This window comes from Miniopterus natalensis, chromosome 13, assembly GCF_054644295.1.
Source record: "Miniopterus natalensis isolate mMinNat1 chromosome 13, mMinNat1.hap1, whole genome shotgun sequence".
NCBI classification, from domain to species: domain Eukaryota; kingdom Metazoa; phylum Chordata; class Mammalia; order Chiroptera; family Miniopteridae; genus Miniopterus; species Miniopterus natalensis.
Window position 1 is genome coordinate 33,260,035 of NC_142093.1, and position 20,511 is coordinate 33,280,545.

Consider the following 20,511-nt stretch of genomic DNA (forward strand, 5'->3'; position numbering starts at 1 on the left):
ACCAAATTTCAAAAGTTTGTTGCATAAATTTTTGATTTGCGATGCTAAATTTTTTCTCTTTGATGCCAAGGAACAGAACAAAGACATCCCCCCCCCCCCCCCCCGCAGTTCTGAATACATATATACTTTGCAATGACCTGAATCAGGGTCAAATAAATGTTCTCATATTGCATTGTTTTGCGTCCCTTTAATTTAGAGCAGGGTTAGCAACTTTTCTCTGTAAAGACTTGGAGAGTAAACATTTTAGGCTTTGTGAGCTGTATGGTCTCTCACAGCTATTCAACTCTGCCAGTATAGTGTGAAAGCAGCCATAGACAACATGAAGAATAATGAGCCTGTTTTCCAATAAAACTTTAATGAAAAACAAAACGAACCCAGGGGCTAGCTACATTTGGCCCATGGGCTATAAAGTGTGCTAATTTCTGATCTAGAGAGCGTTAACATCTTTTCTTTTGTGTTCTTTTCTTTGAAGAGTCCAAGCCAGTGTTCTTATAGGATATCTTACTTCCTGGATATCTTACTACTGTTGTTTCATGTGTCATTTAACTTGTACTTTTTGTTCCTGGGTTTTCTGTAAAATCAAAGTTAAGTCTAGAGACTTGATTAGATTCAGATTAAACATTTTTGACAAGTTCATAGGTGAAGTTTTAAACAGAAGTTTTGCTCAAAGAGGAGAAAGAAGAAACAATTTTTAGGGTATAGAGCTTTGTGTATGATACCCAGGCTCTTAAGGGATCCAGCATCTGAGAAGGTATGGCTGGAACAGAGGGAGTGACAGAAAATACTCCCAGGTACTGGAGACAAAGAGGCTTTTAGTCTTCATGAAGCCATTCCTGTGTATTGACCATTCATTAATGGACACACTGCACTCAAAGTATTCAGTCTAATTGGATACTGAAATTCTGGCTTTTAAAATTTGTAATTAAATATCCCTTTGTTTTCCTAAATCAATTAAACCTTTGTATGGTTTCTGGATTGGTTTTGTTTGATGTTTTTCTATATAGGATCAGCTCTAAACACAACTTCCATTATCAGGAGAGCACATGGCACATTCAATGGCTTTCTAATTCATTATTAAAATATTCAGGCTCTTTCCCATCTTGGAAGATGGCAGGTGAAAAAGCTGAGTAGCCTAACACTAAGGAGAAGAAAGCTTAAGCCAAGAAGTCCGATGTGACCTGGAGAGTATTATGCTAAGTGAAAATAGGCAGTCAGAGAAAGATAAGTACCATATGTGGAATCCAATGAAAAAAAAAACCAAAACAGTGGAGACAGACTTATGGATACAGAGAACAGACTGACACCTGTCAGAGGGGAGGAAGTTGGGGTCTGGGTGAGAAGGGTGAAGGGATTAAGCAAAGAAAAAAAAGAAAGACTTATGAACACAGACAACAATATGCTGAGGGAAGGGAGTTGGGGGAGGGAGAAGAGGATAAAGGGGGGATAAGTGGTGATGGAGGAAGACTTGGGTGGTAAACACACAGTACAATATACAAGTGATATATTGTAGAATTGTATATCTGAAACCTATATAATTTTATTAACCAATGTCACCCTAATAAATTTAATTAAAAAAAAAAAAAGAAGGCTAATGCTGGTGGCAAGATTAGGAAGGATAACCTCAAGACCAACATGCCTAAGGAGGGGAAGCCCCACTGCAGCTGAAACCCTGTTGTGGTCAGAGGAATTGGCAGGTATTCCTTATTGACTATGTATTCCCAAAAGGCCATGTACAAGAGGAAGTATTCAGCAGCTAAATCCAGGATTGAAAGAAAAAAGAAGGTTCTTGCTGTCACAAAACCAGTTTTTGGTGACAAGAATGGTGGTACCTAAGTGGTAAAATTTTGCAAAATGCCCAGATATTATCCTACTGAAGATGAGCCTCGAAAACTGTTGAGCCATGGGGAGAAACCCTTCAATCAGCATGTGAAGAAACTGGGGGGCTAGCATCACTCCTGGGACCATTCTGATCTTCCTCATGGGCACCACAGAGCAAGAGGGTGGTTTTCCTGAAGCAGCTGAGCAGTGGCCTGCTACTTGTGACTGGACCTCTGTCCCTCAATTGAGTTCCTCTGCTTAGAACACACCAGAAATTTGTCATCACCACCTCTACCAAAATTGATTATCAGTGATGTGAAAAATCCCCAAACATCTCACTGATGCTTACTTCAAGAAGCAGCAAGAAGGCCCTGGCCAGGTAGCTCAGTTGGTTAGAGCGTCATCCCCATATGCCAAGGTTGCAGGTTCCATCTCTGGTTGATACGAGAATCAGCCAATGAATGCATAAATAAGTGGAACAAGAAATCAATGTTTTTTTCTCTCCCCCTTTCTCTCTCTCTCAAATCAGTAAATTAAAATTTAAAAAAAGAAAAGAAAAAAAGAAGCAGCAGCTGTGCAAGCCTAGATACCAGGAGGGTGAGATCTCTAACACAGAGAGAGAAATTCAAACTTACAGTGCCCAATGGAAGTTTGATCAGAAAGCCATGGACTTGAAAATTCTGCCAAATATCAAACAGTTCCTCAGCTTCAGGGCTACCTCTGCTCTGTGTTTGCTCCTACAAGAGGGATTTATCGCCATAAACTGGTGTTCTAAGTTTCTTTCAAAGAACCTAATTAAATACTTGATCTGTTAAAAAAGTATATATATATTCAGTTGTATGACGTCTGAAAAAGCCTCATTTGATCTTTTTGTAGTTAGATGAAAATATGCCATCAGTATTTGTTTTCTGATTGATCTTCGATTCTTTAGATGGTAACCATTGTTTTTATACATGTCTTATCTTACTAGTATTCTTTAAAATGGCCTACATAGGCTCTGTGGTTGTTGTAACTGGCCTACATCTAGATTAGACAAGCCAAGATTTATATCTAAAATATTTTTAAATTTTATTTTGTGGTCTCTTCCAAGCAAAATTTTAGGTAAATCTGAGGTATGAAAAATAACATCAGAGTAATTCCATTTATCATTGATAATTAAGACCTTTTATCTGTACACTTCAGAGAGCTACAAGAACAGTATGTCATAATTCTCAAATGACTCTCTGAAGTGGGCAAGCAAATACTGTTATCCTAACTTACAAATGTAGTTTGTGGTCTTTAAAAGGTTAGAATGCTGCTTCACATAAGTTAAAAGCAAAAGTATGAATTTTAAAAACTGGTTTCTAATCTTTCTAGACCACGGTAAGTCTACAATTACTCTTTTTAGAACTGTAAGAATTATTATAATGTAATTTGAAATTCTTTTTAGATAAAAACCTGAAGTGGTAGTTTCAGTCTCTTCTGGTTAGTGTATTTTTTTGCTGATGGGTGCTTAATAAATAGTTAATGATAATGGTCCCTCTATAAAAAATATTTAAGAGTTTACAGAGAACAGTGGACACTATCTTTATTATTTATTACCTAAATGTCCTTAATGTGAGTAACATTTTGGTATTAAAGGTTCCCTAGGACTAGACAGTGTATCTAGCACTCAGAATTAATTCAGGATACAGATTATTAATCTTGTTAACTTTTGGATAGAGACATCTATACATGAATGTGTGTTATTCTTATTTCAAACATATTTCTTCCTCTCATTTCCTGTTTCAGTTAATGGCATCTTATAACCCAGACTGGAAATATCAGTGATCTTCATTACTTTTCTCTCCCTCACCTCTAATTCATTTGCTTACCTACTCCTGTATTTCTACAGTATTTTATGTGCCCATTCATTGATTCATTCCCATGGCCACTGCCCTAAATCAGGTCCTCTTCTCCTGGGTTTTCCTTTCTAGTGTTTCACTCTGCTTCCTGAAATTTACACCTGACTGTTGACCTCCTCTCAAATGGCTTCCATTACCTAAAGTCCTAATGCCTTATTATGAAGTCTCACCTTGATTGTATTTCATCCTAACTCTCCTTCCATTAGATTAGACTTTTAAACTTTATGCAAACAATCTCTGCACTACTTTTGTACTTCTCCTGTTCCCTGTATTCTGAAATATCCCTTCCTCTGTTTCTTCCTGTAAAAGTCTTAGAACAGATACCATTTTCTTCATGAATTTCTTTAATTCCTCCCCTCAGACTGAATATCTGCCTCGTATATACATTCACAATACCAGAACTAAACCGTTTCAATTCATCTTTGACATTTTATTTTGAATTGTCATTTATTGTGTATATACACCTCTTCTGTACTACCATGAGCTTATTGTGGGTAGAGAATGTATATAGAACACAGTCATACCCTAAAAACTGCATGTAGCAGACTTTGCTTTCAACTTTTACTTGAATTCTGTAATTCATTGAGCAGATCAATTGAGCAATTTTAAGAATTGATTCATCTTTGTACTACCCCTAAATAATGACTAGAAATAATAATTTTGTTTCACAGATGATAACAGCTCAGGAAAAAGTTGGTCTATGTACATGTTTCTTGAGATCAACCATGTAGATAGAAATGGAATCTTTTATTGTCCATAGTAGACCATTCTTAAATAATTAAAAATTTAAAATTGTATATATTCTACGTGTATATTTTTTTTATGAAATTGCTGTGGGACATTAATATAGGCTTATAGGATTCAAAACATCCCTTAGTTTGTTCCATTCTTATATCCTTCCTATCAGCCACTTATTCATCATTTAGAAGTACCTGCTATGTGCCAGGTACAATTTCAGGTGCTAGAGATACCACTGTAAACAAACATAGTTTGTCTTCTAGGTTCAGGAAACAGTCATATAAAGAAGGCAAATATAGCCTGGCCAGGCATGGCTCAGCAGTTGAGCTTCGACCTAGGATCCAGGCAATTGGGGCTTGATTCCCGGTCAGGGCACATGCCCGGGTTGCGGGCTCCATCCCCAGTTGGGGGCATGCAGGAGGCAGCCGATCAATGACTCTCTCATCATTGATGTTTTTCTCTCTCTCTCCCTCTCCCTTCCTGTCTCTGAAATCAATAAAGATATATATATTTTTTAAAAAGGCAAATATATACAATATAGTAGTAAATTTAGAGTTGTATAAAATGCTAAGAAAACACAGAAAATCTATTTCTATATGATTGTTAGAATCTGTGCTAAATTTCCTGCTTTGATTTTAAATTTCTATTTAAATTCTTGCTTGTGTATCACCTTTCTTGCCTATGCTAATTTTGTTTAGGGGTTTGTATTATGGGGTTCAGATTACACAAAGGTTTATAAATATTAAATCTAAGTAAAATTTATTAAACAAGTATAATTTTTTGAAGTAAATGTTTTTCATGCTAAATAATATATTCATTCTTAGAGAAATCATGTGAACATCAAATATTTTAAATTTTAATAAATTTTCAGCATTAGAGGATTATATGTACAAGACCAATGAAAAGCTTTAGAAAATGAACAATCATTTTTCACTTGTGTGAAACTAAGTCTTTGTATATGGTAGTTTGCTTGAATTAAGATGTGCACATATGCACATATATACCATTTTTAGTTGAATGAAGAATTTGTTTCCATTGGGTACCGGTTAATCTTACATGTTTGCTTATCTAAAATGGCCATCATGTCTACTTGGCTTTAAAAGTTCTCTTTGCTCTACCTAGGGTAGCTTATTTTCTGTTCTTCCTGAGCTATAGCAAGAGGACATACAGATAGCCAATAGACATATGAAAAGATGCTCAGCATCACTAATCATTAGAGAAATACAAATTAAGACCACAATGAGATATCACCTCACACCTTTCAGAATGGCTATCATCAATAAATCAACAAATAGCAAGTGTTGGTGAGAATGTGGAGAACAGGACACCCTTGTGCATTGTTGGTGGGATTGTAAATTAGTGTGGCCACTATGTAAAACAGAATGGAGATTCCTTAATAAAATTAAAAATAGAACTACCATATGACCCAGCAATTCCACTTCTGGGTATTTATCTGAAGAAATCCAAAAATACTAATTTGAAAAGATATATGCACCCCTATATTCATTGCAGCATTATTTACAATAGCCAAGATATGGAAGCAACTTAAGTGTTCATCAATAGATGAATGGATAAAGAAGATATGGTACATATATACACAACAGAATATAACTCAGCTATGAAAAAAATGAATTCTTACCATTTGTGACAACATGGATGGACCTAGAGGGTATTATGCTAAGTGAAATAAGTCAGACAGAGAAAGAAAATACCATATGATTTCACTTATATGTGGAATCTAAAAGACAAAATAAATGAAAAGACAAAAAACAGAAACAAACTCATAGATACAGAGAACAAATGATAGTTGCCAGATCGGAGGGGGGGTTGTGAGGATGGGTGAAAAAGGTGAAAGGAATTAAGAAGTATGAATTGCCAATTATAAAAATAGTCACAGGGATGAAAGTACAGTGTAGGGAATACAGCCAATAATATTGTAATAACTATGTGTGGTTTCAGATGGGTACTAGACTTTATCAGAGTGATCAGTGGTACACCTGAAACTAAATATGTCAACTGTAAATGAAAAATAAAAATTTTCAAAAGTCTGTCATAGTCTGCCCTGCCTTGCTAATCGACCTAAGAGAAGCTATTTTTCTGACTGGTCCAGCTATTTAGATCAGAGGGAACCCTGAACAAGGGTAGCCCATCAAAAGGCTAAATAGGTATTTGTCACATGGTTTGGTGTGACAGTCTCAGCTAAAGCAGAAATAATAATTTTAGGGTAAGATAGACTCTTAAGACTTTCAACTTTTTTTTTTTTTTTTTAATATATCTTTTTATTGATTTCAGAGAGAGGAAGGGAGAGGGAGAAAAAGAGAGAGAAACATCAATGATGAGAGAGTCATTGATCGGCTGCCTCCTGCACGCCCCCGACTTGGGATGGAGTCCTTAACCCCGGGCATGTGCCCCGACTGGGAGTCAAACCACTATCTCCTGGATCCTAGGTCAACGCTCAACCTCTGAGCCACGCCCGTCTGGGGAAGACTTTCAACTTTTTAATGTAGGGAAGCTGCCAAATGGTGGTGAGCACTGTAGCTGAGAGGCTAATAATTATTAGCCATCTGTTTATTGCAGAAGTTTTCTGGAAAGAGAATAGAACTGATAAGCATACGTAGAGGCACTGTGTTTGAGCTGTGCGTATGCGTGAGATAGTTTGTGCATATGTGAGGGTAACAACAGCTCCTGATAGTTTCCTCGGCCCTCGGACGTCCAGACTGGCCTCACTGTCCTACACACGTACCATGCTCATCCCCAACTCTGTGCATTGCTTAAGTTGGTCTCCCTACTTTTGGTCTTTCTCCCCTCTTCCAGCCATTCTGAATATTACCACCAGGTTAGTGTTAAAATCTGCTCTGATCATTTCATTTATTTGGCTAAAAATCTTTAATGAGTCCCTCACTGCCTTTGTAATAAAGTTTAAGTTCCTCAGAAATGTGTGCATGGCCTTTTCCAACTCTATTTCTGGAATGTTTTCTCTAAAAGAACAAAGTCCATTTAATTTGGTATTTTACTATCACAGATTATGATGAAAGTCACTAGCTCTATTCTCTTGGCTATTTGTTTCCAGAAATTTACCGAGAATATTAACTGAACTGGAAACCCCCAGAGTTGTATTTTGCAGAATAAAACAGAAATGACTCTGTGGCTTGTCTCTACCTGGTGAATGTGGATGGTGGTATGTTCTGGGGCTTGTGCCCCTAGTGGAAGACTTGAGGCCAGCCTCCTGCCATCCAGCTTCTTGCTAGCTGACAGGCAATTTAATGAGAGCCCTGTCTGATGATGAACCTGACAATGTGCCAAACTGTCCAGTAACCTTTTCTGGGTTTTAAATTCTAAATGTTTTTATTGATCAGAAAGAAGTAAGCCTTTGGAGATCATTTAATTTTTGCTTTGAAAGCCTTGACCACCACTGCCAACAAAGTTGACTTATAGTGTGATTGGTTAAACTGGCATTCATTTGGGAATTTTTTAGAACTTCAAATTTCTTGGGCTCACATTTGGCCTTATCCTCTATTTTGGAAAAAATAAAATGGGAAGAACAACATATAACTCTTGGCAAGATAGGAAATACAATGATCTCCCTCCTCTCCATTGTCTATAGACTATCTTTTAAAGGTTATCTATAAAAATCTTAACTCTTGCCCGGCCGGCATTGCTCAGTGGTTGAGTGTTGACCTACGATCCAGGAGATAGCGGTTTGATTCCCAGTCAGGGCACATGTCCTGGTTTCAGGCTCTATCCCAGCAGGGGGAGTGCAGGAGGCAGCTGATCAAAGATTCATCATTGATGTTTCTCTCTCTCTCTCCCTCTCCCTTCGTCTGAAATCAATAAAAATATATTTAAAAAAAATCTTAACTCTTTACTCTAGAATTCAATGTCTTTCACACTTTTTTCCCATCTGTGTCCCATTCCTTCTCTAAAAGAATTCTCTTTTTCAGCCAAACTGGTCTATTCATTCTTTTCCCTTCCCATAACATGCCAGGCCTACTTCTACCTCAGTGTCTTCGCACATGTTTGCGTAGCCTGAAATGTCCTCTCTCCTATGTCTAGCTTGTAGGCCCCCTTAATATTTATTTCCTCAAATCAGAATAATGATAAATTATATATCAGCATCAATAAATACTTTTTAAATAAATGACTTGCCTTTACACTGGGAGAAGAAATCTGCACTATGAATTTATAGTTGCCCCAGGTGACTGTGGGCATTTTGTAAATAAAATAAAATTTCAGAAGTTTCATACAAAAAAAATTGGTTTCTGGAATCTTTTGAAATAACAAAGATCCATCAACACAGAGCCCACTTTTCTACAAACAATAGGCGAGAGCTGATAAATGATTATTTCTTTGGATGATGCTTGTACTCACCACTTCAGCCCCACAACTCCTCACTCTCACCATATTTCCCCAGCCTGCTTTGGCTTTCTACTTGGCCCCCCTGCTCCATGGACAGTTGAATTTAAGATGATGGCTATAGAGATACCAAAGGAAAATGAAAGGATAGTCTTTGAAGGAGAAAAGAGAGAGATTATCACATCATGGTCCTTGATAATCCAGGTCTTAACAGCTAAGAGAGAGGACTTGATACATACTTCCTACCTCCTAATCGATAATAATCAGTGAGAATAACTCATAATGACATTTAATCATGGGGTAGGATACCAAGAAATGAAATACCTTTCAGAAAGTAACTTTCTGATCTTAGCTCAGAGTGGGGAGTAATCACTAAGAAGGTCTGTTCGAATCCTTACATCACTTTTTAGGATCCATTTTCTTCAAAGAGTTGAGCCCTTTGGGACAATAGAATAGAAGCAAAGTTTTAAAAACAGCTAATATACAAGAACAGGGATTCATTTTGTTCTTAAATATAGTTATTTCTGTCTCTCCCTATAAACATTTTGATTAGGCAATATGGTTGGTATTTGTCCAGTGTTTTAATTATTTTCCAGTTGTTTTATTGCTTCATTTAAGGTTTTCCTAAAAAACCCTACAAAGTGGGATGGAACAGATGAAATAAGTCAGGCTCTAGGAGTTTAAGTGAATTATCCAAGTTCACGTGAATATTAAATGAAAGAATTGGAAGTAGATCCTAGATCTTCAGATTTCTAGTCTTGTGCTCTGTAATTTTATACTATCTAGGTCTTCATTATCTTCCTATGAATGATCTCATCCTGCTTTTGTATGTGTTACCAAAGGACAGAGGCAATGACGCTCAGTTCATAGCAAGGAGACAATAATGTGAGAATTGAATTTTGGAACTGGGTCAGCCTCTATAATTTATTCAGTCTTCTTTACTCCTTTGAATAACTACCTGGGAGGCAGCTAGCAGTTTTCTCATAATGTCAGAAGCTTCAATCTACATGTCTAATATAGATAAAAAATAATGAGCTACTGAAATTGCCTAAATTAAAGTGTTTTAATTTATTGTCTTTTCCCCCCATTAGAATGTGAGCTCCTCAAGGGCACAGACTCTTTCTGTTTACAGCTGAATCCTCAGTGTCTAGAACTATACCTGTCTGGTATAAGGCATTCAATAAGTATTTGATGCCTAATTCACTGACTTAGCGTTTTATGATTATCACATTGAGAACACACTGCCCCAAATAGAATGTTGGTTGTTCTTCTGACAGCCACTTTTTCTTTTAGATCTGACAGGGTGGTCAGCCCTGTAGAGGCGTGTGGACATTGACCCAGAGCACCTTGAAGGGGAAACAGTTATGTTTGTGTGATAAAAGTGTCTTCTGTAAAATATTTAGATTGGGAGCCTTGCCCATAATGAGTTATTACCAGAAATAACTTTTTATAACCTATCTTTCAGGCAGGGCAAATTTCTAATTACTGAACATATGATCTTCAGATCATCCTCTGTATGACCTTCCTCCTCTGTGAAGCCTCTAGGTGCCTTATCTCACCCTCAGTTCAGGATTTTGTACATACCTCTTTTTCCCTTTCTGTCTCTGAATCTCTTCTGTATGTGGGGCCTCTAACTGTCATGTATAGGGTTCCCGTAGATATGTATGTAATTAAATTTAGTTATTGTCTTTCATTAATCTAATCTGTCTCATGTAGATTTAATTATTAGACTAGCTGAAAGAACCTAAGAGGGTAGAAGAAAGTTTCTTCCTCCTCACAACAGTATATTGTATAGTTGTTCTATTTTATTGTTATTGTTGTTAATCTCTTAATGTTACTAATTTATAAAGTAAACTTTATCATAAGTGTATATGTATAGGAAAAAACATAATATATATAGGGTTTGGTACTATCACAATATATATAGCATTTGGTTCTATCACAATATATATAGGGTTTGGTTTCAGGCATCCACTGGGGGTTTCTTGAATGTATCCCCCATGGGTAAGGGAGGACTATTGTATGACTTTCTGGAAATTTCCAATAGAGCCATTATGTCCTAAGGAACAGAGGCTAATAGTCACCTTCACAGTACAGCATCTTCATTGTCATCTATTTAGATTTAACCTCCAGTTGATAAGTCCCATTTCTAAAACAGTTCATTTCAGTCTACGTATTTCTTGGAAGAAGACCCAGACTTACGGCCTCTACCCTGTAAATGACAGAATTAATGAATGTCCTGTGTTAATATTCATGTTATAGTATTTTTATTCTTCATCGGTGAAGATGAAATAAAGGTGTTATTGGTGGGGTGTCCTCTGCGTCCCCACCTGTTGCTGGTGGAAATGGGCTTCTTAGGGTGCCCCAGGAATAAGAATTTCCTGAAGCACCCATGGGAGGATGAGATGTTATGGAAAGCTTTATTGATGAGGTAACAGTAAGTTCTCTTCCAAGGTCCCATATCCTTCTGTCCCACCATGGAAAAAGTCCCATTTTGTATTCAGCGGAGCTAAGATTAAAGCCACTGCCCAGATGATTCTGCTCCATATTAAGGTCCAGCCCAGCCCAGAATCTGGCTAGGTCAGCTTGTGTTCGCAGTGGCATTCCATTGCATGTGGGCTCCACAGAGCCACGGGCCATGTGGCTTCTAGGGCCCATGGCTATGGAGATGCATGACGAGTGTCTTTGCGGGTGATGCCTCTGTCATACTCGTCCACCCTCTGCACCGGCCAGTATCTGCGAGAGCGCCACAGGAAGGAGCGCGGTCACGGTGTCGCCTCTGGCGCTCTTTCCCCGGCCAGCCCTTGTGCACTTCTTGGGCTGGTGCGGGGGGCGGCAGGATACCTGGAGCCCCCAATAGGAGCATCTAGGAGGCTGGATGCTGCCGCCAGTCTCCAGCTGGTAATGAAGGATGTGGCCAGATTAGATTGCTAGAGGCAGCGTGTAATGTGAGTGAAGTATTTCTTTTTTTCCCTTTGGGAAAGTAAAAAGAGATGTTGCCTAACCAACTAATATTATTTTAATATTGCTGGGTATGAGATACTGTGGTTAAATCAAAAAGGTGTAAAATACATTTTTACCCACTCCCAAAAAACTGTGTTAAGTTGCTTTAGATACATTATCTCATTATATCTTCTCAGCAACCTTACCAGTTAAATCCGTTAAATCACTATTTCACAGATTAGGGAACTAAAACCTAGACAGTCTCACAGCTCAAAAGTGGTGGAGTTTTGATTTAGATTTGAATTTAAGTTGTCTGATTTCAAAGCCTGTGTTCACTAATCACTGGGGATAGGAACTAATAAATAGATTAAGCACGTGCACACACAAAGAATCTAATCATGAGGAAACGTCGGGCAAACTCAGATTGGCGTTCTATGAAGTAACTAGCTTGTATTGTTAAAAAAGGTCAAGATCAAGGAGCATAAGAAAGGCTAACTGAGAAACTTTTCCGGATTAAAGGTGACTAAAGATACATCTAAACGTAATCAATGTGTGATTGTGGATTTGATTTGGGAGCAGGAAAAAACTTTATACAGGACATTATGGGGGCATTTGATAAAATTTGGATAAAGACCATATTAGATGACATGACTGTGTAAGAGAATATCCTTGTCTTTAGGAAGTACACACTGAAGTTTTTAGGGATAAAAGAGCATGACACACCCTACTTACTCTCAAGTGGTTGTGTGATAGAATGACAAAGCAGATGTGGCAAAATTTGAACAATTGAACAAATGGTGAATCTGGAGAAAGTATGGGAAGAGTCATATTTTTGTCATATTTTTTTGTAGACTTGAAATGATGTAACAAAGGATTTTAAGTGCCTTAAATTCTACAAATTTGTTTAAAATTCTTCAGAAGCCAGCAAAACCCAGCTGAGGCATGGTTAAAACCCAGCTCAGCTAGGAGTTAAGGACTACATTCATTCTTCCTCCCTTGGCAAAGAATTTATCAAACCATGTCGAGGAGATAAACAGAGACTGCAGTTTCACAGAGGAAATATATATCATATTGTCACTATGTTTTTCTTATACCTCCATTAGGGAACATACAACACTTCCCTTCAAAACAGTTGTTTTTACTATTTTTGTCCCATTTCTTTTGATACCTCTAGATAATTTATATTTCTGGTTTATTGACATAATCTTGGATAGAGTGATAGAAGGGTAGACTACAAAGTAGAGTAAGCCTTATTTATTTTTACTAATTATTTGTTTGCTTATTTTTATTTTTAGCAGTGTTTATGCTGCCTGCGCTCTCTTTACATTTTTAGACAGACAGTTACATCCGACTGAACTGTGCTATTTTGGGCAGTATCAAGAGCTCTCTTGCCCGTCACTCCACCTATTCCTGTTTACCCTTGGCTTGGCCAGAGAATAGATGTGGGCCAAATATGAAGGATACTAAAGGTTTAAACTCACAATTTAGTGTATTTATCTTTATTACATCCCAAACGTTCCTATAAATGCAGGTGTGATTTTCCTCAAGTTGAATAATTTGGTGTTCTTGGGTTAGACAACAAGGTGGAATTGGGAATTACTTCTGATTATTGATGGAAAAAATCCCAGGTTTAAGCATGGTATGTTGGTTCTGCTGTGATTTGGGTTAATGGGAGAGTCTCATTCAGGGAGCGCCACACATTAGTCCACAGAAAAACAAGGTAAACTTTGCCTCCAACTCTTGGTGATGGGGATAGGTAGCTGTGTGTGTGTGTGTGTGTGTGTGTGTGTGTGTGTGTGTGTGTGTGTGTGTGTGTGTGTGTGTGTGTGTGTGTGTGTGTGTGTGTAGCTCTGTGTGTGTGTGTGTGTGTGTGTGTGTGTGTGTCACTGAATCCTCCCTGTGCCTCCCTTCTCCACCCTCAGCCCCCCAAAGAGGGAATAAAAGTCCATCTTGCCTCAGAATAAAAACTTAGCCTCTTTATGATATGCTTCTCTGCCTGGGTCACGTGCACATAATAGCGTAGCTGTGCTGTCACCCCATTACACTTAGAGCTGAAACTTTCTGTGCAACCGGGATGGACTTACTGCCTGTCCAGGTGTTTTTACAGGACACTTTAGATTGACTTTGGGTAATCATACTGTCAGCACTCAGCTTTCCTTTGAGTCTTTGTTAAGGTGAGCTGAATCCTAGAATAACTTTCACATGTGGGTATTTAGTGACTATTAATGATGTTTATGTTACATATGAATGGGGGTCAGGACTGTGAAATGGCTAAGGGCTCAGACTCTGAAGCCCGACAAGCCTGGTGAGCAATGACCTAGGATCCAGGAGATCGAGGTTAGATTCCCTGTCAGGACACATGCCCGGCTTGCGGGCTCCATCCCCAGTAGGGGGTGTGCAGGAGGCAGCCGATCAGTGACTCTCTCAGCATTGATGTTTCTCTCTCTCTCTCTCTCTCTCTCTCCCCTTCTCCCTTCCTCTCTCTGAAATCAGTAAAGATATATTTTAAAAAAACCAACAAAACAAAAACTGGCTCTGCCACTTACCACCTGTGTGCCCTTATACAAGTTGATCACCCTTCCTCACTTTCGTCATCTGTAAAATGGGATAAAATGATCCTCACCAACATGAAATAATGCATGTAAAGTACTTAGTGTAATGCCTGGCATATTTTATGTGTCCAGTAAATCTTAGCTATTGTTAATTATCATTGCTATTAATATTATTATTGTAACTTCTGTAAACCTCTGAATTTGCTTATGCCTTCAGATTTGTCACACTTTCCCCACAATCTCTCCTACTCTTGTCTTGCAGACTGACTCTTTTAAAATTAAAATTGTGGCATTTCATTTCCCCCCAGTGTCTAGAGATGATCCTTGCATCCCCCTCAAACTTTTCTATTCCCTCCACTGCTTCCAAACTCTACTGAATGAATGGTGGCCAAATAAGAAAGTCTGTTTCTTCTCCAGTTAGGAGAAGACTATCTACTCTGTCTTTTGCAAAGGACTGTCCTCTAGTTTCTAGATTTGTGGACTCTTTTCTTACATAAATTGGATCAGAAGTATATAAAACTCCACAAAATCCATTGCATTATTTGACAAGGTCTTCCTGCCGAATATAGCTAAAAAGATTTGCTTTGGGTCAAATTGACAAGGTGTCACTTCCACAGTTGTTCAAAGAAACTTATCCCTGACTTGGACTTTTTCTAGTTCACCGGGCTATTCTAAGGATCAGTTGAGGTCAATGCATGTGAGTGTTTTCTAAACTATGAAGCACCGGGTTAATGTGAGGGATGATTATTGCATGTGAACAAAGGCCCAGCAATTTAAGTGATATTAGAATTCAACTCTATATAATAAAGATGCAGTCTTCTCTCTTCTGCCACCTCCAGAAGTTTGAATAAGTTATTTGAGCTAGAGAGGCTAGTGACTAACTTCATGCAGCGACTACAGATCTTTTCTCCTTCCCCCATTCCTGTGTTCTATCACAGAATGGTGTGCCAGACAGACCCTGAGTCAGTTTTCATGGCTGGGCGTTGGGACATAGCATGGCAGGCTAGGTACATATAGGCTTTGGGAGAGAGGATTATGAGAGATTTCTTTTTAAACCATTTTCCAATCCCCTTCCTGGCAGCTTTTATCCTGGCAGCCCCCATAGATTAAATGACATTTCAAAATCAAGTTCAGCGAAGATGAGGCCAGATATGGCTTCTGTCAAACTGGGCTGGCAGACCTGAGCAATCCTCAGATAGTTTTTGTATATATGTTTTCTTGTCTTTGGACTATTAGAAATTCTTTTCTGTATGATATGAACAGCAAGCCTGGAATCATGTGTGAGATCATCATCATCATCATCATCATCATCATCATCTGCAAACACTTATCAAATGCTTGACAAACAGAGGATCCTCCAAGCTTTGGGCACTGTATGGACTGAATTGTGTCCCTTGCAAATTCATACATTAAAGACCCAACCGCTAGTAGTACCTCAGGATGTAACTATATTTGGAATTTGTTGGAAACCCAGCAAAACTAATCCCCTTTCCCCATAACCTCAGAAAAAAATCACCCCCTTCCCCCAAATTAGCACTTTTTGAATTTGAAAATCCTTTTACCCTTGGTCATTTCCACTTTGCCCTCTTTACCTATTTGCTTCTTCCAGAGCAAGGCCAAGGGAAATGCTGCTTTCTCACTCTGCCTGTTTCTGTTTAATCATGCTGTCATTAATGACTTAAAAGAAACCACTTTGAAAAAGCTGGGAACAAAGAGATGGTGCTGTTGACTGAGCAAGTTGGTGATCCCTCTAGTTGGAGAAGTCTGCAGTCCCAGAATTGGTTTGATTAATATGGCTTCTGTCTTCCTCCTCTGCCAAGGAGTTTGTCATTCATTGCCGCACTCCTGTCTTTTTATTGGATATATTAAGATGTTTCCCCCATCTTAATCTGTAGATTATCAAGAACCCCTTAGAAAGCAAGTGCCATTGCATACTTGGTTCCTGCCTAAACAAGCAACTCTGGATGAGGTTTTTTTGTTTTTGTTTTTAAAATATGTCTTTATTGATTTCAGAGAGAAAGGGAGAGGGAAAGAGAGAGAAACATCAATGATGAGAGTCATTGATCAGCTGCCTCCTGCGCACCCCCCACCGGGGATCGAGCCTGAAACCTTGGCCTGTGCCCTGACCAGGAATCCAACTGAGATCGCCTGGTTCATAGGTTAATGCCCAACCGCTGAGCCACGCCTGCTGGGCTGGATGAGTTTTGTTTTGTTTTTAATCTTTATTTCTGTCATGTAAATATATTTTAGTTTGTTTGTCAAACTTGTTTGCAAATGAGTTTGCTCTGGAATATACCTCATCAGGAATGAGGAGGGGCCCCAGTTTGAACTTCACACTAAAATTAGCAAAACACTTTTTTTAAAGTGCTAAAGAGTTTTGTCATTTGGTTTCTCTAAGATTTAAGTGAAATTTCTTCTTCCTTCAATGTCATTTGCCTTTTCAGCTGTTCAGCAGTTGTTCCTCTGATTCTTTGTCCATTTTCACTTGGGAACTAGTTCTATTTAGCCAAAAACTAGTATGATTTCCTGCAGATCCAACCAGAGCACCTAAAAATAGTTTTCTACCCAAATATTTTTTAGCCAAAGTTTTTCAAAATACAGAAAATCTTAATAAGTAAACATTAAATCCTGCCGAAAACAAAAAGTCATAAAATCAATTGGAGTACAATGTTTTGAAAAACAGAAACAGTCAGTGATCTAATTGTGTTGAGCTTTTTGTGTTTATATAACTTGACTCCATTTTATTTGCTTTTGTTGGGTGTTTCTAAAATATCTTTGTAAATGCTTAAGTCTTAGTATTTATGCAAATCAGCAAAAAATCAGGCATTTTCGATTAGTTCCCATTCTACTCTGTTACATGTACTACACAAATCATATTTGAGTGTCCAAACTCAGAAGCAAATGTGAGTAGTTAGCCAATGATAGGTTAAGTCAAAGAGCTGGGAATTCTGGGTTTGCATAATTGGGGCTAGTCTGTGGGTTTCTTTTGTTTTGTTTTTTTCTAGTGGCAAAATGAAGATTGATGGTACCTCTACCTCTCACTATTCACTGACCTGTAATGGGGATTGGAATATATGTCAAGCTGCTTTGAAATCTCTGGGGGAAAAGAATAGTGATAGTCTTGGTTTAGCAGTACATCATTCAGCCAGATATTTAAACACCAAAGTTTAGTCTTGTCATCTCTCATTATTATGATCAGTTAGGTCCAGATCAGAGTGCAGGACTTTGAAACAAAATGAAGTGCTTCAGATTGCTCTGTACCTTCTGCCTCTGGCTTAATAAGCATCACCTGCATTTCTAAAGATATTTTCAAATGCATTAGATGTACTTTCAGTGGGGTACTCCAGTCACACGTGAAGTTTGAAAAAAGCCCATGAGTTAAGCCCCAGGTTAAAGGCTCTTGAATTCCTGATAAGGTTGATAGCATAACTAGATGAAGCTAGGCATTGATAGTACAGTTTCAGGTACACCTTCTTTAAGAGCCACGTATGGTCACACGTGTCTTTCTAAGAGTGTTAGTGTGCATTGTTTCAAGGGGTGAGAGATGAAGGTTGGGAGAGGATAGAAAATATTTGTTTTACTTTTGACTTTCTTTATCTAGCCTGCTATTTCTCTTTAGTGTTTGGTTTCCTTTAAAAATGAACTGAGCTTCATTAATACTTAAGAGGGCTAATCAAAAATAATATGAGTACTAAAACCTACAATAAATTAATGACCCTGATCAGAAGAGACCCTGGCTACTTATTAACAAACTCTTCAAGGTATTCCTGCCTCTGTGATCATTGTCCTTGATAATCTCTTCCTGTGTAAATGGAAAACAAGGTGATCTATCACTGTAACGAACTTTCACTGAGGTGAAATAGAGATTACATCAATCTTTTTGCCAGCTTTCTAAATATATATGTTAGGCTCTGCTAATTATTAGTTTATAGACTATTGTTTCAAAAGCCAAATGTTAAAAAATATTTTAAAGTCAAGCTAAAGATCTCAGTAAAACTGAAGGAAGACTAGAGGCTTTCAAATCTGAGGCCTGTTCTTCATTTAGCCAACTAAACTGCCTAATTTGCTATAAAGTTGCTCCTCCTGAAGCTCAAACACAGCGAACTTCCTTCTTTTTTAAAAAATTGGTTTTTGCTTTCAACTAAATGAAAACCTGGCAGTTTCTAAGCTCACATATGAGACTCTACCCGTCTCCTATCCAAGTAGGTTTGAGGAGAAAGTTCCCTCTTGTCAGGGAAAGCTGTCTTTCCTCCCTTTGGGAGACTTTCGTCTGAGAGGCCCATTATTTTCATCTGCGTTTGTTTTTCCTGGGGAAATGTTCAGTGCATCAGTATAGACTCAGCACAGCAGCTTAGCAACAGCAAAGGTAGTTTTTCAAAATCAACTCCTGAAGATTCTTTCAGCTGATGACAGTGACTCCCTCCCTCTGAAGAGGCTTGTGGTCTTTTACCTGCCACTTTGGGGACAGGAGTGGGAAATGCCATAGTATTTACAAGAGGAAAATGTAGAGAAGAGCATTGATCTGGTGGCTCTGCCATCAACCGAGAGACGGACAGTAGGCATGTAATTTAAACATGCCCGGGGCCTTGATTTCATTATATGAAAAACAAAGAAGTTGGATTATATGATTCCTAATAATTCATACTGTTCTAAAATTACATGATTATTGTTATTAAGAGTCTTGAACATAGTTACTCTTGGAGAAACATAATTTGCCCTTGTCTCTCAAGACAGTGCACACCTAGGATTTGTTTAGTGCTTGTGGAATTTCTGTCACCATACTTCAGAGGCCTTTGCCTTTGATATCTACCTAATCTAGGGTTGAATGACTGATCTTAACAGTGATTAAAGGTGTACTTGATGGAAATCTTGGGAAAGCCAGCTTGCAGCAAGTAGAAAAGCCCTAGAAATATTTACAGCTGTTTCAAGATCTGGTTATTTTTCAATGATTGATGTTTCCCAAGCAGCTTGGTTACCACTTGTCACAATTTGTAGTATAACCACTAAATCCAAGTTAGCCCAATTCCCAGGGTAACACAGAGCCAATCCAAATCCTCCTTCCATTTTATACTACAGGGTGCTGTGGAGACAGCATGGCCTTTGGAGTTCACAATCGGACTCTGCCTTTTTCCGATTCTGTGATACAGGTTAACCCCTCTGTGCCCAGGGTCATCATCTATAAAACAGCAATATTTAAGTACTTACCTTAAAAAGTATTATGGGATCAAATGTGATGACACACGAGAAGAGCTCCTCATGTGCCTTATAATGAGAACACCTGACATCTGAACACCTCTTTACCATTTATGAAACACCTCAGAGAAGTGTTGGGGCATTGCGTTGGATTTGCTGTGCTGGGTAAAATATCATTTTGGGATATAGAGGCTTGAGTCAGGCTTGCTGGGTAAGGGTCACGCCAGATCCAGAGCCTTGGCTTGAAGGTCTCTTCTATCTAAAATACCCATTTATGTTTTCCAGGAATCTGAATTTCTGTGTTTGGAATTTGATGAGGCCAAGGTCAACCAAGTTCTGAAGACGCTCTCAGAGGTAGAAGAAAGTATCAGCACGCTGATGCAGCCAGCCTAGCTGAAGATGGGAGTTGTTGGAGCAAAAAGTGTTCATGATCCCTCCCCACTGACCTGTTTTTTAAAAAAATATTATTCACCCATTAGTATTAAATCCTCAAATTCAAATCTTGCCTGCCTCTGCTTGCTGGGACTTATTTCTTCTGTTTACTCTTATAGTTGTTCCTCTGCAAAGGTTCCCATACTTCAGCATGTAGAGGCACTTGTAATAGCATTTTTTTAAAAAAAGGAGGTATCCAGGAACCTATCCCCAGGGACTTGGATTCAGGTGGACTGCGCTGGGGTCGACTTGAGAAACCCTTGTTATGGTGGTTTGTTCCTGGGTAGGATTTTAGGAATATATACATGATAAATTATACAAGAATTAGAAAACATTTTACTTATACAAATACAAGCTGACCAAATACCATGTATCTTGAGCTGAGTCCTAGAGATTTGCTGACCCTTGTCAGTAAAACCAGAGATGCTTCTGGAACTGATTCAGGTGCTTGAAATAGTTCTGCCCAAATCTGGAAGGGTCTGGTTTGGCTTTTCTAGAACCTAGAAATAACCTGGCTCATCACAAAGGGACTCCCTCACTTACCTCGGGTCAGGATTGTGGGAAGAGAAAAATGTCTAAGGAGGTGATACGAGGTTTTT

The 20,511-nt window shown here is 38.4% G+C and overlaps 1 protein-coding gene and 1 pseudogene across 1 annotated transcript in view; both read left to right on the plus strand.

The window, feature by feature from the left end:
• COMMD1 (copper metabolism domain containing 1) overlaps nucleotides 1-19,983 on the plus strand; it is a 67,240-nt gene extending 47,257 nt beyond the window's left edge. The window contains exon 3 of the mRNA XM_016214039.2: nucleotides 19,766-19,983. Coding sequence (XP_016069525.2) covers nucleotides 19,766-19,873 — 108 coding nt within the window. The 3' untranslated portion in view covers nucleotides 19,874-19,983. The remainder of the gene's footprint in view (nucleotides 1-19,765) is intronic.
• Nucleotides 1,461-2,345, plus strand: LOC107537915 (large ribosomal subunit protein eL6 pseudogene; annotated as a pseudogene).
• Nucleotides 19,984-20,511: the final 528 nt, after the last annotated feature.